Source organism: Canis lupus, chromosome 26 (genome assembly GCF_003254725.2).
Source record: "Canis lupus dingo isolate Sandy chromosome 26, ASM325472v2, whole genome shotgun sequence".
Classification (NCBI taxonomy): domain Eukaryota; kingdom Metazoa; phylum Chordata; class Mammalia; order Carnivora; family Canidae; genus Canis; species Canis lupus.
In genome coordinates, this window is record NC_064268.1 from 17826511 (window position 1) to 17852584 (window position 26074).

General features: G+C 47.4%; 1 protein-coding gene and 1 long non-coding RNA gene across 5 annotated transcripts in view; one reads left to right on the forward strand and one right to left on the reverse strand.

The window, feature by feature from the left end:
• The window catches only part of UBE3B (ubiquitin protein ligase E3B), a 53220-nt gene that overhangs the window by 4823 nt on the left and 22323 nt on the right, over positions 1 to 26074 (reverse strand). For all 4 annotated transcript variants that reach the window (XM_049101948.1, XM_049101949.1, XM_049101950.1 and 1 more), the window contains 12 exons: positions 22278 to 22449; positions 20722 to 20840; positions 19791 to 19905; positions 19032 to 19131; positions 14367 to 14486; positions 9651 to 9827; positions 9413 to 9523; positions 7014 to 7151; positions 6631 to 6696; positions 4764 to 4822; positions 1975 to 2157; positions 1385 to 1496 (listed from right to left, as the gene is read on the reverse strand). In XM_049101948.1, the coding sequence (XP_048957905.1) occupies positions 1385 to 1496; positions 1975 to 2157; positions 4764 to 4822; positions 6631 to 6696; positions 7014 to 7151; positions 9413 to 9523; positions 9651 to 9827; positions 14367 to 14486; positions 19032 to 19131; positions 19791 to 19905; positions 20722 to 20840; positions 22278 to 22449 (1472 nt within the window). The remainder of the gene's footprint in view (positions 1 to 1384; positions 1497 to 1974; positions 2158 to 4763; positions 4823 to 6630; positions 6697 to 7013; positions 7152 to 9412; positions 9524 to 9650; positions 9828 to 14366; positions 14487 to 19031; positions 19132 to 19790; positions 19906 to 20721; positions 20841 to 22277; positions 22450 to 26074) is intronic.
• Positions 14362 to 22383, forward strand: LOC112676713 (uncharacterized). Its single transcript, XR_003146680.3, has 4 exons — positions 14362 to 14501; positions 21217 to 21349; positions 21830 to 21973; positions 22245 to 22383. It is a non-coding gene; the product is annotated as an uncharacterized LOC112676713 (long non-coding RNA).

Genomic DNA, 26074 nt, shown 5'->3' on the forward strand with positions numbered 1-26074 from the left:
GGGCCTGTCTGAAGGAACCGCAGGTCTGGCTACCAGCTATCCAGAGACACAAACATGCCTGCTGTGTGGGAAAGACGGTACACAGGAGACACTGGCTCTCTCTTCTTTCTAGGAGGGGCAGGGTGAGTGCAGTTTTACAGGCTGCAGGGAGGGTTTTGCCTATACAAGAGGCACTGCTGGAAAAATGGAATTGATTCTCTTAAGAATCAATTTCTGGAATTACGTCCACCTGCCTACCCCAAGTCCTTTAAAACCTGTAGGGATGACCCAGGAATTGCTGCATCTGTGAGTGGGGGGCCTCCTTGATGGGAATGACCTCTCCTCAGAATGAAAATCCAAAGAGAAACAAAACCTACTGCCATTTCAACTGGTGGTGATATTGTTTGTGTTGTTTTAACAACCAAGGTCACTGAAGACCATTCTAGAAACCCAAATGTCCAAAGGAAAATATTTCAAGGCACTTAAATTTACTCCCAGAATATGGTGACACATTCATGATAAAATACCAAATAGAAGAGCAGGTGGCCAAGTGATGATTCCATCTTTATAAAAATACACAGGTAGGTAACACATACACAGACAAGTATATATGTCATCCAGGGTCCTGTAAGATGTTTTGTCAATGTCAGGCATGGGCACCAACACGGTGGCATTGGTGAAATGTTTTGAACTTTTACAACCTTAAAGACACTGGTATGAAGGAACTGGTTAACTGGTTAACAGAGTGGCTGCACTCTGTTTGCAAAAATACACATTGCTATCAGCCTACTCAATCATGCATGTTTTCTTGGCACATTGTATGTGTTCATGCTTCACACTACTGAGGAAAGGGGTACACAAAGGCAGTCCCTGGAAGGTAGGAATGGAGACTGTGCAAAAGTTTGCTTGTCTGGGGGCACCTGGCTGGCTCAGTCAGTGGAGCATGTGACTCCTGATCTCGGGGTTATAAGTTTGAGCCCCATGTTAGGTGTAGAGATTACTTAAAACAAAACAAAACAAAACAAAACAAAACAAAAACCTTAAAAAAATTCTGCTTGTCTGTGTTTCGAGGTAATGAACACCATTTACTTCTGTCAGGAAGGAAAAAATGGGATATGAGCAAGGCTGGCATCAGTGAAGGGGAAAGCAGAGTGCTGAGCTCAATGGACTCAGGCCCATGCAGGCTAGTTTCTGCAGAGGGCTACACAGCAGCCTCCTGCTGCACCTTGAGCCTGTCTGTTTGCTGCATGACCTACCAGGTAGGGTGGCCTCTGGGAAAGTATATGCTGATGATATGAGGTCCTCTTGATCATTTTGTTTTTCCCCCCAATGTAAATGCTTACATCAAGTGGCCTCTAGGTTTAGGAGAACATCTATGAACACACATATAGGTAACATAAAATACCTTCAGAAACATTGCTCTCTCATCAGGTGTGAAGTCGGAGGCCAGAATATCCCAGAGCCAGATGATGACTCTGTGACTTCCGTGAAATCCACCGTAGTACACCGTGTGCTTCCTGAAAACAGTGCAGACGAGGGGCTCAGTCACACATTCCAATGAGTGCTCACAGAACCAGGCAGCAACGGAATTGAGACAAGTGGCACAGCGAACCCTGGCAGGCAAGGGTGATTTCTGACTTCTCTTAAAGACACAAGGTCATGCCTTCATAACCCACATCCCTGGAAGCTACGTGAGTGGGGAGCTCAAGAACTGACCCTGCTATTCCCGAGTAGGAGCCAACAGGAGCTCCTATGCTGCCATTTCCCGGAACTCTGGAGAGCCCAGCACTCCTTGAGACCTGCTTAGTCTCTACTTCTATGTCTCTCAGGAAATAAGTGGTTGAGTTTTTATTCCAGAGCAATTCACCTGGTGATCTGGGAGGAATACACTTGGGGGTGGGCTCCTGAAACAAAAGGAGCCCAGCAAAGGAACAGTTTGCTTTCCAGGAGACTCAAGATTTCACCTCCCCACCTCCCACCTCACTGGCTTCTTACTTTAAATCTTCCAGATCAATCTCGGCATTGTCACCGGAGATGAGACGCTGTAGCTCAGGGGTTGAGAACATCCGGGTCCACTCGGGCTTGATAATGGAGCGGAATCCACTAATGAGGGCAGCTGTCTGGTTTTTTATTTGAGTGTGCATCCGAAAATGTGCCATCAGATGGATGTAGCTAATCCTGTTGCCGACAGGAGAAAACAATGGGAATTAACAGGTCAGGCTGGGCTGTTACCAGCGGCTGAAAGAGGAGTCCAGTCATTTCTGGACCACTTCACAAAAACACAAGTGGTACTAGGGTGTTTCACCAGAGCTATGATGCTGATGATGATGGTGATGCTAGCTAACCTTTCTGAATGGCATGCTGGGTGCCACTGTGGTATGCACCATGCATTCAACGGCATTACTTCATTCACTCTTCCCCTAAAACCGGTGGGTCAGACATCAGGGAATAATCCACTGTACCAAGAACCCAACTGAGATATTCTCCAGGTAAAGAGAAGGTTTTTCTTCAGTACAAAGGGTGCTTTTTGGACTTTTATTTAATTTCATCTGATTAAGAGAGAATTCAGTCCTCCAATAAGTTTTAAAGTGGAAAAAAACTGATTTCATGATGAAACCTCAATCAAAGCCTTGCTAATATGGACCAAGATTCCAAGCCATGAAAAGCCTGCTGGAAGTTGTGACCAAATGCAGCTGGCTTACATTTAGGTTCAATGGGGAAGTCAAGAGTGCTAACACTGGTTCCGAGCAGATGATCCTTCTTTCCTGAGCACCAAAACCTCATCTACAACTGTATAATACAATGCAAACCTTTCAAACACGTTAAAGCCAGCCTTTACCCAGGCTAGTATTGCTGATTTCTTAGCAAAGAACCTGAGCCCAGCCCAGGTATAACTCCCCAAATCCCAAATTAGCAGAGTCCAAATAAAAATTTTACCCCACAATGCTCAGATCTGAGTTACTGACCTTGAAAATGTGCCTATTTAAAAAAATGATTCGGCAGCAGACTCGCACACTGAAATGCTTAAATAGGATTCTCTCTCCATTATTGCTACTCCTGTCATGTACGCTTTGAAGCAGGTTGCTGATACTGTTGCATTTTATTAAAACCTTCCCCACTTAATGGCCCCCAGAAAGTGCAGATCAAATATCACCCCTAGGGCAGCCTGGGTGGCTCAGCAGGTTAGTGCTGCCTTCAGCCCAGGGCATAATCCTGGAGACCTGGGATCTAGTCCCACGTCGGGCTCCCTGCATGGAGCCTGCTTCTCCCTCTGCCTGTGTCTCTCCCTTTCTCTCTCATTCTCTGTGTCTTTCATGAATAACTAAATAAAATCTTTAAAAATATATATATATCACCCCTAAAGAGGGCAGAACTGGCATTTCAAGGCCTTTTAAGTCCATCTGTCCAACTGAATCCCCTTGCTCTTATGCTAAGCTTTTTGTTGAGAATGTTTAAGAGTTTGTGAAGCAGCTTTCCAGACAGGTCTCCTGGCAGGACAGGAGTCTCACTCCAGCACAGGCTGCAATGACCTGCTGCCTCCGGCTGTGATCTTTGCCCCTTCTACTATCACCCTCAGGCCATCATGCCTAGCAAAAACACAGCCCATCTGGGGGTGGCAGGCTCTATGTGACATGTCACATATCTGACACTGGTGACGTTCACTGTTCTCATCTATTAATACCCCCTTCTTTGGGCCAGACATCCTGAAAGGTATTTTACATGCAAGACCTTATAGAAGCTCTCCGAAGGGATGGTTCTAGGCACACGGCAGGCAGCAACAGGATACGCCCCTCCTCTGACACCCCCAGGCAGCACCTCCCAACCTGAGCTCCCGGCTCTTTTCTCAGTTGTCCAACTAATGCCGTGTAGCCAGGAGTCAAAACTGGTGTCTTTCATCCAAGAGGAGAATCTGGCCTATTCTTTGGACCACAGTGACAGTCTAAATAAAAGCTCCACAAGCATGCAGGCTGACCCAACCACCTGAGCCAAGAGGGGTAGGATGTTCAGGAACACCAGGCTGCAACGTGCATCTGATCCAAATGACTCACCAGGTGGGATTGAGCACTCACTTGTCACTGGGAGAGTGATGCTCAGATTAACAGTTCAGATGCTCAGCTGAGCCTGGCGGCAGGAGAAGATTGATAGATTGACAAAAGGGCCAAGATCTACTCCTCATGCCAGGTTCTACTGTTTTAATTAGGTGAGAATAGTGCAGGTGGAGACAGTGCATTGAGGAGTTTTGCTTCTCGGGACCAAAGAGGTTGACATTTATGATAGATTTCTAAAAGCCTGTTATCTGTGACAATGGCTGCCGGGCCTCAGAGTCTCCCCACGTCTAAGGACCTGTCTGTGGCATTTGAATTCATCACTGTGTCTTCTCAAGAACAGTGTTTTATACAACTGCCACATGCTATCATTCCAGAATGATCTGCCCCTCCAAGGTATCTTTCCGCCTCTGTGCCCTCTGGGTTCAGGACTACGTGCTTGAGCGGCTCAGAATCCATTTGTCTGCATCTCAAGCCGTCATTAAATCCCTAGGAACACTGTGGCCTGGGTGCCTCTGACCTTAGATGTGCTGCTGCAAAAAATAAATTGTCAATTCTTATTTTGCAAATCGAATTTAATACAATTTTGGCCTATGAACTGTAACCAGTAAATTCCATTATGATATTTATGGCCTCTTTCTACTTCAATCTATCTTAATAAATTCTCAAAGTAAGACCAGAGAACCAGAATGAAGTCTTTTCAAGTGCTGACCTTAAAAATCTAATTGCTATACTCACTTATTTTCATTCGTAACAGGAATGGTCTTCCCTCCAGGAATCAGTTCATGGCAAACAAGCTGGGGGAGAAGACGGGGACCAATTACTCGAGAGAATTCTAATGGGGAAATAAGGCTTCCTGAAGATGAAAGGGCCTGATGCCAACGTCCATAATAACTACAGAATGAAGACGGAACATGTTTGGGAATAATCATTTTCACAAGAAGCCAGGGCTTAAATATCAACAAGCAGACCTAGCACAATCAATATGGAAGGTTTTTTTCTCATTTGATTCTCATTGAGACATTTGTACTGAGGCTTCAAGATGCTGTGGAAGGGACCATATTAGCATTTATGAGCACAGTATGACGGTTAAATAAATGTTGGTACAATCGTACCCTGGAATGTTGTACAGCTATTACAAAAATATGATGAAAATGTGTATTTGCTGAGAAGGTGAGGAAAAAAGATTATATAATAACATTAATGGTATGATATGATTTCTGGAAAAAAAAAATTATGTACAAGCCCAGGGAGAAAAGTCTGAAGAAAAACAAACCACATATTAACAGTGGTGTTCTCCTGGCACTGCCACTGAAATGGGTTTCTTCATCTTTGTGCTCATCTTATAGCTGAATCTGTGATTATTTAGCAGTTTACATTTTTATTGTCAAAAGAGAAAATTATCAGGAGGAAGGTTCAAAACCTGATTAAAAATTTGAAAACCATAGAATCAAGCATTTTCCCTCAACTTCAGGACTTTCTGGGGGTCACCTAAAAATCAAAGAATGAAAAATTTTAAAGCTTATTTTAACAGAAATTCTATTAATAGAATATCCTGGGTCTCTAATGATGAAGAAAGGAGTGATCATGGCCTCTAGTCCCACCGCTGGCAACACCTTGGGGCAACTGGAGGATTTTAAAGCTGGAAGGGCATTTGGCAAGCCCCCTACTTGGTGTTTCCTGCAAAGGGCTCCAGGGAGTGCCTTGTCCATGTCCTATTACTTGGAGAAGTGTACTGGGGGAAGGTGGAGGTCAGCACAGCTACACTACATTCCTCCCTCACAGGCTCCTCCTCAGAGTGTTCACACACCAGTGTGCTAGGGGCTCTCTGGAGAGTGGGGCCTGCAGGCATTCATAGAGTCACACTGGTACTTTTGTACCAGTCACACAAGGTACATTTGTGAAACAAGAGAATTGGGGCTCGGGGAGACTGAGTGACCTCTCAGAAGTGATGCAGGCTTGGCTCCAAGAAGCCAGTTCTGCACTACGAAGCTCCAGGTTGGGTTTCTCCCAGTCTTCAGGCTACAGAAGCACGGAGGCTCAGGCAGGTGTTTGCTGGGACATAACTGGAGGGTGCTGAGGGCACTTTGGGGAAGAGCCAAGACAAAAACTATGGGAGGAGACTTCTCTGCTACCACAGTGTCCAGGATCTTTTCTTCCTGCCCCGCTCTTTATGATAAGCAAGAGCAAGGACTGGTTTCTGTTCGAGGCACTTGTCGGGTGGCTTCTTCCCCTCTCCAAGTCACAAGCCTTGGTGTGTGACAGCTAATCCTCACCATGGCAACGAAAAGCAATGTTACAAATGGGGAATTAGAGCTTCCATCAGGAATGACCTAAAGTGCGATCTAAGCAAAGCAGGGTCTCTGTGGGGAGCTCTCCAAGGGCCAAGCAGGCAAAGGCCAGGTCAATTGGGAACAGAAGGGGGAACGCCCCCTGCCCCCCTTGCTGGGGAGGTAGGAGTAGGGGGATGGACGAGGGAGCCAGACACAAAAGGACCGCCAGCCTCGGTTTGCAGACCTTCCGGGGAAAACACCAAGAGTGGGGCAGGTACCAGGAAGCCAGTGGAGGGCAGCAAAAAATTGCTCTGCCATAGAGGCCAACCTACCTGACCCATAACGTCCTCGTCATATGACAGAGTCAGGCCCAGGTCAGCGATGTCCCCGTCGTACCGCTAATGCAACAGAGAAGAGGCAAGTGTTGGGACCCAGGAAGGCCATATCCTTGAAAGCTTTAACACTTCCTGTCCTACACAGTGCTGCATGGGCAGGACCGCTATGGCTGCCACCCAGCCTGAAGCAAAGGGAAAGGCCACTCGTCACCATGAAGAAGTAGGAATGCCCAGAAGGGGACATAGGGGCCTATAGTGGCTACAGAGCAGCCCCTGTGGCATAGCAGGAGATTACCTTCTAGAACGCAAGAACCCTGAGGCCTTCACTTCACTGAGTTTACGCCAACCTGCAGCTAAGCCCTCTGCCATGCCACACTCACCTTAATGGACGTGAGGTTTTTATAGAACTCGGAGTCCAGTGAAGGAAGCTCATCCACAGAGCTATAGAAGATACTGTGGTGGTGCCCGAGCAGCTGGCTCAGGAAGAAGGATGCGAAGGGCACGTCTACCACAATTCCCTGTGAGAGGAGACACAGAAGCTGGCTGTCTGCCACACAGGACCCCATCTCAGTGTCCTCGTTGGTGTGGCTTAGGCTGCAGAGGGGATCCGAGGGCACCAATGACACATCTCTAGGGGCTTCCTAAACTTTCCATGTGGAGACCAGGACCTCCCGCCACTTACTCAAGTACCTCCACAGCACACCACAGCACAGCAGTTAAGGGCACAGGCTTTGGAGTTGCACAGCTCAGAGATCAAATCCCAGCTGCGCTGCTGCCTGGCTGCAGGATGTCAGCTCTCTCCTCTGCAAATGGGGACCAGCATGGCTATCCAGTTTTAAGGATTTAATGAGCAGGATGGAGAGGAACACAAAGCATAGGATCTCACATGAAGACAGAGCAGGAGGAAGCCTCCAGGAGAAAGACCAATCTAAGCTAGACGTAAGGAGTACAAGCTCTCTCGTGCAAGGTCCATGGGCATGCCCCAGGGAGGGAACACAGAGCTTTCTAGCCATAGCACAGTGTGCAAGGAATGAGGCCAAAGAGTCAGGTAGGGCCAGATCAGGAGGGGCCTCCTGAGCCTCCTAGAGTCTGAACTGTATCTGGAGGGCAGTGGAGAGCCCTAAGAGGGCTCTAGGCAGGGAAATGCCAGGTTTGTATTTGACATGGAGAATGGACTGGAGAAGAAAGACAGAAAGCAGAAATACAGCAAGAAACCACTGCGTAACACTGGGGAGAATGGACAGATTGTTCTAGGTGGGGACAAGTATGCAAGTCAGAGAGATTTAGAAGGGACAGGAGCTCAGGCTCGATGATGGCCTGTCTCAGAGGATCACAAGGGTTACATGAGTTAATGCATGCTCCTCTTCACTCTGGGCCCAGCATGTCCTAATTTCTCTCTGTGCTGTTACTGCTGGAGAGGGAGGAGACAGACACCGGGTCCAGGAAATGTGGAGCACATTCACAGAAGCCATGAAGTCAGGCTTCCTTGCTGGCCCAACTCTTCTGGGTATATCACAGCTACATGTTTAAAAGAGAAATATGGCATATGGCCAGGTAGATACTCATGGGAATTTTTTTTAAAAGTGGGAATCAATTGAGAAATGGTTTCCATTTTGCAGATGCGGAAAGCAAAGCACAGCAAAGGAGTCCAGGACCCCCAACCAGTCCAGGGCAGGAGGCAGCCTGAGAGACCCTGGGCAGGGATACAGATGGGGAACCTGACTGCACCCTGGCCAGGGTCTGAGGCCATGGTTAGAGGATGTTTATTCAGAGAGAATGAGTATGCTTGCCCCACATGGCCTCTCTCCCTGTCTCCTTCCCTCCCTCCATTTGCCCCCCAACCCCTGCCTCTGCCTGCCTTCCCCAGAGCTTGTGATAGGTGGGAGGTGAGTGCTGCTCAGGTAGTTCTGGAGCTGTGAAGATCCCAAGCTCCTGCTGCAGCTTTACTTCTTGCCTGGGAAGCAGGACCCTTAGAGCAGGGACCAAGTGCTACCAGGTGGGAGTTCCATCAGCTCGGCTTGTAGTGGACATGGACCAAGAGCTGTGTGGGCATTACCCGGAGCCTACACAAGTCCATGCCACCCTGACCGCGTGAGACTGAGGTCAGGAGGTCTGACCACAAGATACACCACAGGAGGTGTCTTACCAGTATTAGCTCACGCATTATCTAGAGCAACGTAATAATGTAGCTTTTATGATCCCTAATTTCTCTGAGGAGAACAAGTGCCTACAGAAATAAAAGCAACCTGAGTGCACAGTCACACAGCTAGCCGAGAAAGACCAGTCTCGACCAGGAGCTGGGGGCTCTGTCCTACTGTCCTGTTCTGGCTCGTAGGCAACACCCTGACACCGTGGCTTGCTCTGAGGCACTCATACCAATAACAAAAGATTTAAAAACATTTCTAACAACTATTGCACCCCACAAAATGCTGTCCTCCTACAACTGGACCATGCTGGCCCGGGTTTGAAGGTGGGGTCTACTGCTTCACTAGCACTGAGGCTCTGGCCAAGTGACCTCTCTTGAAGCCTCAGTTCTGTTACACACAGGTAAATGGGACTGCAGCCAGGCCACAGGACTGGCAAGAGGATGAGATGACATACCACATGGGAAGCCCCCAGTATTTCTGTCCAGTAATCTTGGGTACTGGTCTCTCTCTTGGGCTCCATCCTAATGATAGGTCTTCTACATGGCTGGGCCTGGCCATGACAACATGCACGAAGTAACAGGGATTTCTAACACCTTGTTTTCCCTTCCAGGGTGACGCTTGAACATGCCTACCTCATATACGGCCTTTCCCAGCATCTTGCCCACAAATTCGAAGAGCTGCAGGTAGTTCTCATGAATGTAGGACGTGGGAGAGGGGTAGAGCCTCTCGTCCCCGCTGGTTGTCTGCAAGGAAGAATGGACAGAGGTGGGGAGGTTAAATGTCTTATAATGAGCAAGCCCAGCCCTTTGCTTCTCATTTGTCACTGAGAATTTGCCTGCAGTCAGCCCTACTCCTGCTCCCCGTAAATACCTTGAACAGATTGAGTGCTGGGTCGAATACCCTCTTGATGATTTCCTCCAAGAACTCCTTGAAAACACCATCCTGGTCAATGCCTGCCTCGTCCACCCCAAGGTCGTTGACGAACTTCACTCGGATCACGCCCTTCATGGCATGCTGGGAGAGCTGCCGAAGTTGCTCATAGCCGTCCTGTTGAGGGCAGAATGGCAGCCCGTTAGGAGCAGGAGGTCTTCTGCAAAACTCACAGCTGCCTCTCCAAGGCTCCAGCTCCCCTGTGAAGCCTTCCTGGCGTAATTACTAAACACGCAAGTCAGGATGTGGGGCGCAGGGATGGGCAGTTTTCACTTGCTTTTAAATGAGCCTGTTAAAAGGAGAACTCATTTTGGGGATGTGACTCCACTGCTCTGCTGCAAGGGGAGGCTTCCCTCGAGACGATGCAGAGCACTGAGACAGGGAAACCAGATAAGATGTGTTGTGACAAGCTTTTGGTCATTAGACAAAGGATAGAAGTAACTGGGACAAGACCCCACCCTCTCTGCTTTAATGCAAAGAATAGCTTATTTAGCTCATGGTAAAAATCAGACCACTGGGAGATGAAAAATAAAAGTACCCCTCATGCCTCAACTCCTGGTATCTTTCCCCAGATCACAAAAGGCCTGGGTGAGTCAGGCTAAGGAATTTAGGGTCCTAAATTCCTTAGCCTGACTAAGGAATTCCCTAAACCTGAGGGCAGTAGGGAACCACAGAAGAGTCCAGATAGGGAGAGACCTGACTGGCTCTCAGAAAGATCTTTGTTGGCAGCAGAGCAAATGGATGGCAGGGACAAGGGTGCAGGAGTGATGATGGGCTCGCACGAGGCAGGGGCAGTGGGGAGAAGCCCAGCACATACCCTGTCCCCAGCTAGCAGCCGGCAGCCAACCTTCGAGGTACACAACCATCTAGCACCTCCCCCCGTCGTCGCTCCCCCCATGCAGAACTGGAGGATGTGACTTTAAGAGTTCTTATACTCAATCATCTTGTTTAGTCTGCCTCTCGATTCTAATCTGTTGAGGTCTTCAGGCACCTGTCTCTGTTACCTAACATGTTCCTGGCATGTGGATGCTGGTAAGAAAGCTGCTCAGGTTTTTGTTTTTAAAGATTTTATTCATCTATTCATGAGAGACACAGAGAGAGAGAGAGGCAGAGACACAGGCAGAGGGAGAAGCAGGCTCCATGGAGGGAGCCCGATGTGAGACTTGATTCCGGGACTCCAGGATCACACCCTGAGCCGAAGGCAGATGCCCAACTGCTGAGCCACTCAGGCATCCCAGGTTTTTGAGGAATGACTGTAAGAAGCAGGGCTAAACAAGACAGCTGCCAGCGAGGGATCTTCTGGTCCAACAGAAAAGGCCCCATCATGGCAGGGGCAACCTAGCTCCTTAGATGCTGTCATGTAAGTTGCAAATCAACTGCAATATCCTACTAAGGCCGCCTGCAGGTCTGCCTCCTAGTCACAACTGTGGTACCGTCAGACATTCCACTAACACGAGACAGACCATCTCCAGGGCAGGCAGGTGGCTGCTTTCTCACAAAGCACACGGGGCCAGCATGGCAAAATCTGCTTTGGAGAAACTCTTGACCATCTTCTTGCTGATCACACTACCCCAGTGATGCCAAGGACTGTCCCCCAGTGGCTCCTAACTTCATTCTGGGGTTAAGCTCCCAAGTTAGTGAGCTAGTAACGATCTCTGGAAGGCAGAGGACCATGATTTTGGGCGTGTGGGCCTGAGAAGTGCTCTTTAAGCAGGTGGAAGTTTGAGAACACCGAGGAGATGGAAGAAGGGGAACACAGGAAGTCAGCATGCAGCTGCAGCAGAATGGTTAAACCATTCTACCTGCATTTACAGTAATTATCTTGGCACAGAGTCAGGGACGGGTGGAGAATTCTTAGCACCCTCTTGCTTGCCTGCAGGATTTCCTCCATTCTGCTTTGAAATGATACCTCCCTAAGCCGACTTCACATTGGTAGGGGTGCCAGGATCACACAGATTAAATGAGATGGTGTTATGTGCAGGCACTTAGCATGCAACCACACACATGGCAGGTACTTAAGGAATGTTAGCTGGAGTCGAATCTCACTTTCTATCAGCCCCACATCGGCCTTTTCTTTGAAGAGCTGTAGAAAGGAATCTGCCAGTTGCCTCCTCTGACTTAATTGTCTGTTGCGCCCTCTGGGCACAGGCATCATTATATAAGAACTTGATCTGTGTCCTTCCTTGTGGAAGGTAAGTGGGAAGATGGCATTCCTCTTCCCTCCTGCATCTCAAAGAGCAGATGCAGAGGACCCTAACCTGGGGATAAGAGCTGGCTCCCACACCCAGCTCTCCCCCTGAGACCTGAGTGAACGTGACTATGAATCTTAACTTCTCTGGCCTTAGCTCCACCTCAGAGTGAGGGGACAGGGCTCGGCAGAGAGGTCTTATGGTTCCTCCCGACTCTGAGATGCTAGGGGAAGCCTTCCCGTAAGACTTCAGACTAACACGTGCATGTGAAATACTGAAGCGCCACTTTCAATAAACCCACAGAAAAGGAGACTGAATAAAAGACCAGGATAGCACATGAGTGGCTAATACCAGCTTTTGATGCCCCCTTGTGTCCAAAGCAAGCAAATACTACTGGGCTTTCCTACTCTAACAACCAAACCAGCAGATAATCAGAAACTAGGGTAAGGGAAGAGTGACCTTCTCTCTTTCCTAACGCAAAATGAACAACAGTATGTATCATGACGAGAAAACTCCAGCGGAACATAAAAAGGAAAGTGGACTTGGCCTAAAACCTGAGACAGACACCCCTCCTGTGCCACCCCTGAGAGCTGTGTTTGAGAAAACAGGCCCCTCTGGTGCATCTTCCATAAGCAATGACACTAGAAAGAGCCGGGGATTCAGTCACTCTCAGGACACACACCAGTCTCCACCACTGCAGCCTTCCTATTGGTACTGGCCATGTCTTGAGAGGGACTGAGGACAGTAAGCAACAGGGGAGCATCCAGGTCTGAGGAGGAAGGTGCAGGAGAAGGGAGTTTCCAAACACAATTGGGCTTTTTCCTCTTTGAGTCAAAGCAAAGCTTGCAGACTGGTGGCCCACGGGTAGATTCGCTGCATTATCTAACCTTCCAGATGCTTTACAAAATTCTATTCATTCACAACATAAAAGCTCTGGGGATCTGATGCAAAATTCTGCATTGTGGCCTTCTCTTAAAAAAACCCCAGAGCATAACGGAGCCTGAATCTCCTCACAGAAGTAGTCAGGTGGGACGTGCAAGGTGGTCTCTTTGATGGAGGCACATATTCCCTACCTGCCCACCCCTCTCTACTGCTTGCCAGCCCTGAGGCTGGATGTCAGGTGTTATCTGTCCACTCACAAGTGGGACTCTTTCTCTTCAGTAGTTATCTAAACTGAGGGCTGTGTTTCAAGAAGAGTAGGAGGGAGCAGTGGAAGTGAAGAATATTCCTATTGTTTAGCGTGCAAACGAGATGCTCCTACACAGATGCACTCAACCAGCTTGACCCATTCCCATGACCAGCAGGGTCCCTGTAGGCACTTAAGTTTCTTATCTCTACTTTTAAGAATGTCAAAAACATCATCTGGTTACCACATGCTGCCTCTCCCCAGGAGACCCCCATGTCAATTGCCAGTGTTCAGAGGAACTAAAAGCAGCTCTCCAGGAAGGAGAGTGAATGTCCCAAGGGGAAAAATGAAAAAGTAGGGTGGGGGTGGGGTGGGGGTGGTGTATGGAGAGAAAGGGCTGCTGCCAGTGCCATTTGCTGGTGGCTGGCTATGTGGCCATGTGTTGTCCTGGAATCCCATGATGGGCCATATGCCACAGAACGTGCTAATGAGGGGCTGTGGCTGGAGCCAGATAGAAGGTCTAAAGAGCAAGCAGGGCAACTACATCAAGCCTAGCCTCGCCTGGGAATGTGGACTTGGGGGCTCAGTCACCAATTCGACCACTGGTAGGCTCGGCACATTTGGTCAGGCTCCACACTGCACAACCCTGGGGGAGGGCACGGGACACATACACACAGTGACCTCACAGGCACGAACATTTCCTGTAACAACCTTCCAGGAGATGGTAGTGTTTTTCCAACAATATCAATGTTATTATAATTTTCTGACACACAGAGGTAAAGTGTCCTGAGGACAGGTACCTATTTCTAATTCACATGAAGCTGCCACAGAGCAGTCACCCTGGACACTGAGTTTGGCTGAGGTGGGCCACTTCATGGTTTCTTGTAAGTTCCTGTTAGGAGAACCTCTAGCTCTGTAATAAATGCACTTCCCAATATGGCTAGGTAAACTTACTACCTACACTCCAGCCTCCAGACTCACACTTGGGAGTCTGAGCAAAATGTCTACCCAGGCAAAGGGAGTTTGCACAGACATAAAAATGGCTGCATGTGGCACTTCTGTCCTCACTGCAAAGCACACAAAGTGTCTGATGTTCCAGCCCTGAGGCTCTGGTAGGGAAGAGATAGGGAAATATTGCACTATGGGTCCTCAGTGCGGAGGTCATGCTTAATCAAGCAGTTCTCTGAAGCACACGACAGGATGAACGGCCCCATTCCCACCCCAAGCCTTGATTTCAGTGCCATTAGATCAAGGAATGACAAGAGACATCTGGAAGCAACGTATCACCCACTAAAAACCCAGCACTTCATGGAGTACACCTCTTTGTGATGGGCTTCTCACCTCAAGCATCCGGGACCGTCGGATGGTAATATGAGTGACGTGGGGAGAGGCTGAGCTGGTCTCCACAAGCCCCAGTTTCTCCTTCTCCTTGGTGACCATGTTTCGGAACAGGAGAACTCTCTGAAATGAGCAAAGGTAAGACCAGAAACTGGGTCAACAACCAAAGATTCCTGAAGACACACCATACAAGATTAATGAAGTGAGTCACGTGAGAGGCAAGCAGGGAGCAGAACGGGACACTCTGATATACGCTACAGCCACTAAGTGTCTTGGAAGAATAGTAAACATTCCCCAAAACAACCTCAGGAGTTATAAACACAGCTGAGTACATGCCAAGGATGAAAGGTTCCAGAAAGAGAGGAACCCCCAGAAAGAGTAGCCAGAGACCGGTTAAGGATGGTCTCGGAGAGGGACGCCTGGCTGGCTCAGCGTTTGAGCGTCCGCCTTCGGCCCAGGGCATGATCCTGGGATCCGGGATCGAGTCCTGCACTGGGCCTGTGGGGAGCCTGTTTATCCCTCTGCCTGTGTCTCTGCCTCTCTCTGTGTGTCTCTCATGAATAAATAAATACATCTTAAAAAAAAAAAAAAAAAAAGGATGGTCTCGGAGAAAATCGGTTCTTCTTCAATCAGTAGGCTACTATAAAAACCTGGCAGCAGGACCGGTTATAGAGGTTGCTTTATATAGCAGTGCCTGCTTTAAAGAAAATCAGTGTTATGAATTAAAAAACAAACATTTCAAAGATATTTTTTTTCACTGTCAGAAATTTTTAAAAAATTATCCCACAGAATAAAGGTCCCTGAACCTTTTATCTATCTCTTCTGTGTCCTCAAGTACATCATAACCACCCATCCCAAGTAACATTTCTCAATTACTATTAGAGAAGAAACCTCTCTCTCGCCATGGTCAAGATTCTGAGAGCTCCTTTACGAGAGCACAACCCTTCACTCCATCCTGGGTTTAAGAATCACTGCTATAAAAGCACTCAGATAATGTCAGCTGATGAAGAAATAAATCCAAACACCACTGTTTTGTTTTGTTTTTTAAGTGGCAATCTCCTAAGTCAAAAGCTTTGTCACATACAAACAAGGTCAGAAGGATAACAACAATGGTAATAAGAGTTAAGTATACACAGGGGAGGCTAGTGTGTTTACATTTGATCGTTTAATTGGCTATGAAGTAAATATGCTGTAGCGGGAAAAGCGACTGCCTACGGCCTCCCAAGGAGGAGGAATGTATTTGGCAGAAGGGTTTCTTCTCAGCAGAGCAGCTTGATGTGGCTGGTCTGCGAATCTAGAAACAAGGACTGAAGTGCTCTGAGTAGTATCAGAAGCTCTGGGGGTTTAAGGAGAACATGGAAGGGAAGAACAGACCAAGCAACAGTGAGGGAGGCTGTGATGGGGAGGGGGGAGTGAAGGGCACCATCGCCTAACAGGTCTGTGCAGGTGGGGCAGGGGGACCTGCAGACTTCCAATTTAACTTGTGTGGGCTGTGGGGCACAACTGCTTCTTCTGCCCTCAAATCTTTAGCATGAACATGAGGCAGAAGAGCCTTCCATAGGGGTAAATCCTGTATGGGGCAGAGACCACATACACAGAAGCAGAAGCGCAGAGGTGGGCGGCTGAGAGAACACCTGCCTCCCAAGATTCTCAGGATGAGGCCCTGATTTCCATGGGGCAAGGAGGAAGGTATGGGACAACTGTAAGCACCCTGCACGGGGCTGAGAGACCTCAGCAACTACAGCAGATATCTGGGAAAGGATCCTTGTCTCTACTTTGCAGATGAAGAAAGTGACTTACTCAAGGTCACACAGCTGGTGGACAGAGGGGTCACATTCAAACCCAGGACCCATGCACAGACCACCACACCATAGAGCCCCTGCCCTCCCCGTGGGGCACTAGGCCCTCCACACCCAAACGAGAGAGAAAGTCCTCAAGTCCCAGTTGGGAGATGTATCTCAGATAGATGTGTAAAAGCAATGTAAAACAGCACAGAGGATGAAGTGTGTGTGTGAACCAGGCAGAGTTGAGGCCTTCTTCCTAGTAAAGGAAGAATGGTGTTGTGAGTCACTCACTTGAGTGAGTCAAGAACAGGAAGAGTTCTGGCATTTATGCCATATGTGACAGACGCAGGGGAGCAGACAGGATTGCAGAGACCCTATTAGCTCCCTGTGCATTCCAGCAGGATGTGTCAGCAGGGGACACAGCCCTCATAACCCCAATACACTGAGCTTAGATGCCCTCTTGGAACTGCCAGGGCCATCACAAGATCAGAGCAGGGGTCAGGAGACGAGGAAGGGTCCTCAAGACACAGCAAAGAGCAAGTTCATTAACTATGCACAAAAAGCCTTGATGACAATCTTCAGCAAAATGCCCCAAAGAAAAACACACCAGGGATTATACCACAGCCCCCAAGTCATGCCAACTAATCTCAGAGGTTTCCAGACTTCTTGTTCGCAGCATCCCTGACGGCTCACTGGTGACTTTCACAGCACTCCTAGGTCAAAAGTAATACAGTACCATTTATGAGATGGCTAGTATCCTAAACTACTTAGTATTTATATGCTAAAGGCTTAATAGCTGTATTTTAAAAATGCACGTACATTGAAATAAAAAATAATTCAGTTTCATTTTTAAAACCCAGCTTAGCAAATAGGACATCCTCGACAGGAATGCTGACATTGTAAGCTTGAGCTAGTACTTCACAGTGTCCAACAGATTTCACTGTGCTCCTCTGAAAAACTTAAAATATCCTGTGACAACCCAGAGCCACCAAGGCATGCCAGGTGTGAACTGCAGATACCCGGAACGGAGATCCCAGGCTGCATGATACGGGAATGCTATGGTCCAGGGCTGACTTCACAAACACATGGGTCCAGGGTGCGGTGCTTGGTTTGCAGTCAGACTGCACCACCCTGGACAAGGCCCTGGAGATGAAGGCCTGGAAGCCACTTCCACACGGAGCAGTTGCAGAAGGGAAAGATGCCACCCTTGGAATACAGAAGGCCCATAAGGCAGATAAGAACTGTCTGCACATCTCAGAAGATTTAGATTCCACTTTCAGTGGTTATTCAAGGACCAAAGGGTGGAAGTTACAGAGAATTAATTTAGCTTTGGGTGAGGAAGAATGTTTCATCATCGGGCAGAGTAAAGCAATAGAATGGCTGGCTTTGCCAGGCTGCAGGTCCTCTATGTGAGGTAAGGTAAGGGATATTGTTGGAGGGGCTCCCTCCAGGGCGGGGGCATGTTTCACTAAGTCATCTCCTGAGGTCCCTTCATTTCTGAGAGGCACTGCTGTCAAGTGCAGTAAGAATTTAAACAGCCACATCCACTACTTGAAGGTGAAGAATGGCAATCCTGAGTATTAAAGTCAAGGTCACAGCAATATCAGAGAGCAATGAGGGGTGCTTATCTCTGAAAAATAAGGTTCAATTTACAAAAATGTGACTTGTGCTCTTTTCTAAAAATATCTTTTGTCAAAAAAAGGAGGAAAGGAAAGAAAGGCACACAAAGACCCGTTAGAGCCTCTTCTGAAGGAGCCCGATGTTGCTGTGGCTCCAAGCAGACATTCCTGGAGCGCCCACCACAGACATTGCCTCCTGTGAAGCAATGGGATGTGGCTGTGCCTTCCTGTGCTTCTGACACTCTCACCACAGTACCCGATCCTTCCCAAGTCTATCATGTCCCTCAGTTGATGGTTTCCTTGCTCTGATTAGCCCTCTCCTCGCACCGGCCCTCTAAAGGACAGGTCCCTTGTCATCTTACTCCTTGTCCATGGCGATGGGTGCAGCCAGATTTGGGGGGTGTCCACACGTACAGTCTCTCTCCAGCCCTGCTGTTCAATGGCCTCGAGGGGTCACGGACACTTCACCTGTTGCCTGCTCAAAGCTGATCTTACCAGCACTTCCCAGAGCTGCTCTTGCCTCTGGCTCCTACCCTAGGAATGACTCCTGCAAGCATCCAGGAGTCTGAGCCAGAAACATGCCCACTACCTGAAATCCATCTTTCCTTCTCTTCCGAACATCTTTGTTCTTATGATTTCATTACCCTCTTTCTACGCTCATAACATCTCTGCCTCTAGCCAGTCTTCTAACCCATGGCCAGAAGGATCTCTCTAAAGCACAGCTCTGACCAGGGGCCCTTGAAGCTGCAAACACTCCAATGGCTCCAGGAAGTTCACACTCCTGGCCCTGGTACAAAAGGCCCTTCTGGCTCCAACTCCTACAAACCTTCTCAGCTTCCTGGCTCCCCTTTATATTCTCCACAGCCAGAAGTAAACATCTAGCCATCCTGGAGCACCACGCTCTCAATCACCCCAGGCCTTTAACTACTGTTCCCTTCCTTTAACTACTGTTCCCTTCTGCCAATGGAAGCTTTTCCTGACTCCATTCCCCCTGTTCCCAGCTGGGTCAGGTCCCCTGGTCTGGGATCCCACAACATCCATCCCTGTAACATGCACCTCACCTGCCAGAACTGCCCGTTCACACTGTCTTCCATCTCTCTACTTGGCTTAATACCTGCTACGGAGTGAGATCCAATCACCATTTGCATCTGTTGAGAGAGTGAGCTCATTTCTTTCTTTCCAACTGCTACAGCTAAGAGGGCAAGGCAGGTACCATGTGGTAGAAGAGAAAGATGCACAGGAGCCCAGTTCTGAGAGCAACTCACGTTTTTGTGAGGGATGACATGAGGGATGTACTGCAGGATCAGCTGGGCCCGCTTCCTGTCCTTGTCCAGTTCTTGGAAGAGCACACTAGGTTTGAGATCCCTTCAGAAGAAGAAAAGCACGGGTTTGGGTTATTAGAACAGTAAAACCATTCTCTAGTTGCAGGGGTGGCCAACTGCAGCCTGCTGCCATTTCTGTATATAAATTTCCATGGAACACAATAACTACATACTGTCTCAGGCTGCTTTCACATTACAACAGCACAGCACAGTGGGATACTTGCAAAAGATATCATCTGGTCTGCAAAGCCTAAAATATTTGCTGTCTGGCCCTTTACTGAAAGTGTCTGTCAGACCCCACTCTAGTGCCACAACCTAAGAGCTGACATGTCACTGGTAAAAAAATCACAGACCTCTTATGTTTAGTTGTTGCAAGAGGATTTCCCCACCCCACCCTTGAAAAACCTAGCTGTAGTTTCTGTCCTGCCCATTCTGCTGAAAAAACCACCACTGAGCTATCGTAACCTGCTGCTCAGTCCAGCTAGAAGAACTTGCTTCCCATTTGCTAAATGTGACCTGGCTCTGTCACTGTTAATGAGCTCTAATCACTCTCTGTCTACACATCCTCACAAATTGCCAACTGCCTGGCGGTCTGTCCTCCCAGGAGGACAGGGGACAAAGGAGGGATGAACACCTCTTGGCTTCAGAGTGTGAGTGCAGAGCATGATGGAGGAGACCCCCTTTCCCCACCCCACTCCTCACTTTCGCAGCCAGTGGTCTTCAGGAGCAAAGCGCCGCCGGCAGTCCCGCTCATACAGCACCATCAGCCACCCGTGGACAGACTGGAATAGCTCTAACGTCTCACCCTTGGCGTTCTCTATGGGGCACACAAATAGGAGAGCCGCACACGCAGAAATGGTCAGAGCTGGCAGGGAGCCAGGAGGATAGCTCCTTGTCTCTGCCTGTCACCAGGCCCCACCAACATCCTTAGTCTCCCTCACTCTGGATTTTACGCAGAACCAACAGAATTAAAAGACTCCCTGGGTATGTTCTAAGCATTGGCAGGACCTGGGTGTCTCAGACACAATCACTCCAGCTGCCTCCCAAAGCAGGTGATCCAAAAGACCTTTTTAATTTAAGGAGTTTTGTACAACTGCTTCAGGAGGTAAGCTCGGATTTGAAGTGTGCCCTGACATGTTTTCTTTTCATGGAAATCAACTCAAAGAAGTGAAAGGAGTTTCAGGGCAAAATCATCATTAATAATCCTTCACATGTATGTGTACATCCTGAAGGAAAGGCTAAGACTTCCATAACCACACTACTACCTTGAGAGGCTGTGTATATAGCAAAGAAGTACAACTTCCAATTATGTGAATAAATGTGCCCTTCCAATTAGCCATGATGAGCAATAAAGCTAAGAATTAGCTGGTGTTACAGACCGTGGCCTCCCTGTGCAGCATCAATAAATTGACGGCTGGCAGGACGCCTGGGTGTCTCAGTGGTTGAGCCTCTGCCTTTGGCTCAGGGCATGATCCTCGGGTTCTGGGATCAAGTCTCACATCAGGCTCCCCACAGGGAGCCGGTTTCTCCCTCTGCCTATGTCTCTGCCTCTCTCTGTGTCTGTCTCTCATGAGTAAATAAATAAAATCTAATTAATCAATCAATTAATTGACAGCTAGCATCTTCACCTTACCTACGATTCCATCCCAGATCATCTTAAACACAAAGGAGTTCAGGAAAGAGGAGATAGTAACCAGTTCTTCCAGTTTGAATGAAATTTGTTCTTCATATACTTCAATGTCATCAAGGATCCTAAATCAGATAGAAAATCAGTCACAATTTCCCACTGAGAAAAGCAGGAAAAATAGGAGATCTATACCTCTTACGAGACAAAACAAGCTCAAGAAACAAGCTTCATCTTTCAGATAAAAATTTACAGTTAACACAATATGATGTACAGGATCTGCTTCAGGATAACCTGGAAGGGAGAGCTTGTGGGGGTGGAAGTAAAGCAGCGGTGGCTGCATCCTGACCACTATGGAAGTTGCTGGCGGGCATGTGGGGGATTCCTTGTACTATTCTCCCCACTTTCTATTTATTTGAAATTGTCCATGGTAACAATGTTAAAACTACAACTGAGAGAAGAAAAAAATAAGAAGCTGCCCTGTGTATTTTTCTTATTCATAAGGATCCGACTGTGATGCTCTTACTTCCTGCCTGAACTCATGCCTGACTATCAAGGAATCTTGACTGAGAGTGTGTCCACTGAGGAGAGCCACGGAATCTTCCTCTGCAACTACGACAGCCACTAGTGGTGCTTGGTAGGTACCTGCTTAATATTTATGTGGGAATGAACACATGCCTGAAAGAATGTGCGAGTAAATGAATCATTTAAGATACAGCTCTATATGAAAATTTCCTAAGATTGCTCCATTCGCTTTAGGGCGCAACTCGCTCTCAGGTCACCCCAAACCCAGCCATTCACTGTGTCTTCACCAATGGCCACAGACCCCCGGCTCTTGCCTCTAACTGCTCCTCAGACCCCTCTCTCCATGATTCCTACCCAGTCACCACCTATGTCTTCCTTACTCCCTCCTACCAATGTCGTCTATCCCAAACATAACTGTCTGTCCCTCTCTCTTATAATTCTTTACCAACTTTGGAAAAATGTGGAATTAAAAAAAATATCAAAACTACAACTAGACACATAAGCTTAAAAAACAAAAGAACTGAATGGGACTCACATTTGCTAATTCCCCATTCCCTTTTTTCTGCATTACCTCCTTCAATCCTTACCACAGGGCCAAGAGGTGTGTGCTACTGTGATTCCCATCTACAGATGAGAAAAGAGAGGTTTAGAGAGGCAAGGCCTCCCTGTCCAGGGTGCCTCAGGAAGTGGCCAACCCAGGATTTGCCTCCCACTCCTCAGCTCTGGATTCTTCCGGGTAACTATCTAACCCAGTGAGTAAATGGTGGAGGTGGGATTTGAACCCAGCTCTGGGAGACCCCAAAGCCCACACTCAAGGGTACTGACCCAGCTTCCCAGAAGAATGGGAACTAAGAATAGCCGAGCCCTGACTACACGCCACCCACCTTGTACTGTAAATGTTTTCTGATTTTCCTAATGACCCTGCCACACCAGTCTGAACAGTGGTGGTAATCACATCAGCAATGGCTTCCTTATGGACACTGTGACTTGGCTTCTCCATATTCTAGGAAAGGAATGGAGCCCCACAGCAGTCAACCTACGTGATGAGGTGCCGGGAGCAGTCACAGAACAGCATCAGCATGGCCAAGAGCTGCTTGGACTCTTCAGTGTCATTGTTGAGGCATTCCAAGAAGAGCTTTAACCCTCCATGGGGCCCGAGCTCACAGATAAACGCCCACAGTTTGGGGAGCAGGTCATCAAGGTAAGTGAGACCTGGAAAAGGATAGAGAAACCCAAGCTTCAGGTGGGGGTTCCATCTGGTCCACGGTTTCTCCTACCCACTGGGGGGAACAAAATGCTTATACTTCTTTGTGGACATTTAATGTGTATGAAAAGAAGGTGCAATCACTAAGAAAATCATTATGACCCCAAGAGTAATGATCACAGTAACTGCTAACATTTCATGAATGCTTTCTATGTTTCAGATGTCGATCTAAGTACTCTGCATGTGTTATTTCCCATCTTGTGAAACCTAATGTTACCTCCATTTTATAAGAGGAAAAAAATTAAAGTAATTAGCCTCAAATCACCCACCAATAAGTATCAGAGCTAAGAAGAGAACCCACGTCTGTTTGACTCACTGTTTATATTTTAAATCAGGGATCAACAAATTTTTCTTGGAAAGAGATAGAGCCTAAGTATTTTTAGGCTGTGTGGGCCTGGCCCAGAAGGACCCTGTCACACTATTGTAGTACAAAAGCAGCCATAGACTACATGTATATGAGTGGATGGCACTGTATTCCAATAAAAACTTTATTTACAAAACCAAATGGTGGGCTGCATTTGGCTCACAGGTTGTAGTTCGATGATCCCTGCTTTCAACCACCTTTCAGGCTCACCTACATTTGGCAAAGCTTTCCTCTCCTCTACTTCTACTATTCTATCTCTGCTAAAAATGGGAAAGCAATGAATGATTGTAGCAGAGATCCTGTGAAGTGTCACACAAACATTTAAACTTGGATGAAGCAGAAGACATTTTAGGTGTCTGCTTTCTGATGGCCACAAGGCCTCAGACACATAAGCTACATCACTGCTACATTTTAAGTCTATTAATACAGCTATTGATTCAGAGAACCTGGCTCTGAAGTTCCATGTGTCTCTGAACATACAGCAAGGTGTGTGCCTCAAATTATTCTTCATATTTCACTTTATATTTGAGTCCTTATAATACCTCTCATTTTACAGGGCACTTTAAATTACTTAATTTGAACAAAGAACTGCTTGCGGAAGATAGATTTGCCTGGAGCAGGGGCAGAATGACAGACTCAATCAATACTGCTAGAAATGCTTAGACTAGAGTGGCCCGAAGGGACTGTAGAAGAGGCAAAGAAACAGAGGCCCACTTAGTTATTATCCCTAAAGGTTTGAGCTCACATTTTCAAGGTAGCAGAATGTGGTTAGAGAATGCAGAAACCAAAAAAGGAAAGAAGAATGTGTAACTTTCACAATTTAAAAATAGCTTACAAGAGAAACAGAGTGAGTAGTTAAACTGTGGAGACCACAAATATACTCCCACAGGACAATCAGGAAGAGCAACTACTCTCATGTTATGTGAATAGTCCTCATGGTGTGGACAAAAATACCCATTTCCAGCCTCAGACACGGATTCAACCGGGGCTGCCTCTGGAGCAACTTGGAGAGAAATGAAGATGCGGCGCTCTGGAGAGCTATGCCAGAGGGCAGCACGGGGCTCTGGGCCACCCAGTGCACGTGAGGAGCATGAGCAAAGAAGCATATTATCTTCTACTATCTACTTTGCATGTAGCTCAACAGACAGAACATTCAACAAACACTTCAGGCTAGTTTATCTCATTCTTCAAAGGAACTATTTTCAAGTTAGCCAAGAAAACTTCTTTCTGGGTTCTCTCACTGAGACAACAGGGGATGCCTGAATTTGTGGTCTCTTTAAAAAGCTTGAGCACCGACCAGGACCTCAAAATCGTGTCACTTACAATGCTTCTCAAACCTTCACACTGGGTGCTGGGGTGCCAGGCTTGATCCAGGTCCCTCTTCATCCTCTTTTGAGCTTTCCTAATGGAGCCTACCCTGGGCCTAAGGCTTTACATAACACTCCTCTCCTTGTTTCCCCACAGTATACTCATGTGCCTGCTTGGTACCTCACACTTGTCACACCCCAAATAGAACTCTTCATTCCCCACAAGCCCCATCCCTCGCTGGTTGTCCCCAGCTCAGCAAATGATACCACCATCCACATAGGCTGCTTGGGCCAACAATCTGGCCTCACCTTTGAAGCCTTTGGCCTTCACTCTTCCAAATCCAATGTATCTATTAGACCTGTAGACATGACCTCTAAAACCTATCCAAAGGCCCCTGCCTCCAACCCTGTTGTCACACCAGTCCCATGCTGTTCAATCAGGGACCATGCTGCCCCCTAGGCAGCATCTGGCAGTGCCTGGAGACATGAAGGGTTGGCATAGCTGGAGAGGAAGAAGTACTACTGGTATCTATGGGAAGGGGCCAGGGGCTGCTAAACATCCTACAACAGACAAGACGGCTTCCACAAAAGGAACTATAGGGCCTGAGATGTTAGCAGTGCTGAGGCTGGGGAAGCCCGCTCCAGTCCAAGCCCATACTGTCTCATTTCCTCTGCGGTCACAGTACCCATTAGGACAGTAAATACTTTTCTCCCTTGCCTACTGCTTGTCTCCTCACTCTTAGAATCCTCTTAGGAAAGGGACCCTTGGCTATCTTAGTCACCTTTTCACCCTCAGTGCCTGGCACACAGATGTTCTACTAATGCCTGAAGATGAATAAAGTAAGTGTGAAAGAGAGAAAGAAGCAATGGTAATTCAGGATAAAAAAAAAATGTAAACGTGATGTGACAGGCACTCGGTGTCATAGTATATGTTGGCAAATTGAATTAAAATTTTAAAAAAATGTAAAATGAAACAGAAAAGTTCTTGACCCCTTACGTAGTCAATAGTTTCATGGCTTATAGACTTTCAGTCCTCATAATACTAATTCATATGAACAAGTACTGCATGGCAGTAGAAAGCCCCAGTGCCCAAACTGTGTTCATGGGGGAATGGGGGAATGGGGGAAGGGGACACATGGACACGATTTTCTTCCTTGCTTGGCTAAGAAGGAAAACATCAGGCATATCCACGTGATGAGATACTATGCAGCCAATAAAAATGAAATTTTGGAAGAACTGTTGACAGTGATAAAATGCTTCTAAAGTGATGAATGGAGGTGTCTGGGTGGCTCAGTCGGTTAAGTGTCTGCTCTTCAGCTAAGGTCATGATCTTGGGGTTCAGCCCCACATCAGGCTACCTGGTCAGTGGGAAGCCTGCTTATCCCTCTCCCTCTGTCCACTGTTTCCCGTTTGTGCTTGTATCAAATAAATACAATCGTAAAAAAAAGTTTCTGAGATCATACGAGATCAGGCATGTTCAGGGTGGTATGGCCATAGACCAAAGGAAAAAAAAGTGACGAATGCAAAGGGAAGGGTAAAACTACGTTATTTCAACTTAAACATCATATACATCTGTGGTACAGGTGGTTATCCTTGGACTATCGGATTAAATATGGCCTTGCTTTTTTCTTTTCTAATTTTCTAGTCAGAAAAAAATAGTAACTTTTGAAAGCAAATTGCACTCCATAATGAAAAAAAGAGCCAGGTCTCAGGAACGAACTGGCAGCACTGGGACTGAGGTCAGTGTGAGCCATTTAACTGAGGTGCAGCAATCTCTAAGAACAGCTCAAAAATATCCTCCTTCAAAACCTATCTCCTGAGCCAGAAGAAATTCAACTTTTTCTAAGAAAAATCCTTTGCCAAATGTTGGAGATGGAAGAAGGCACCTCAGGACTCCCAAAC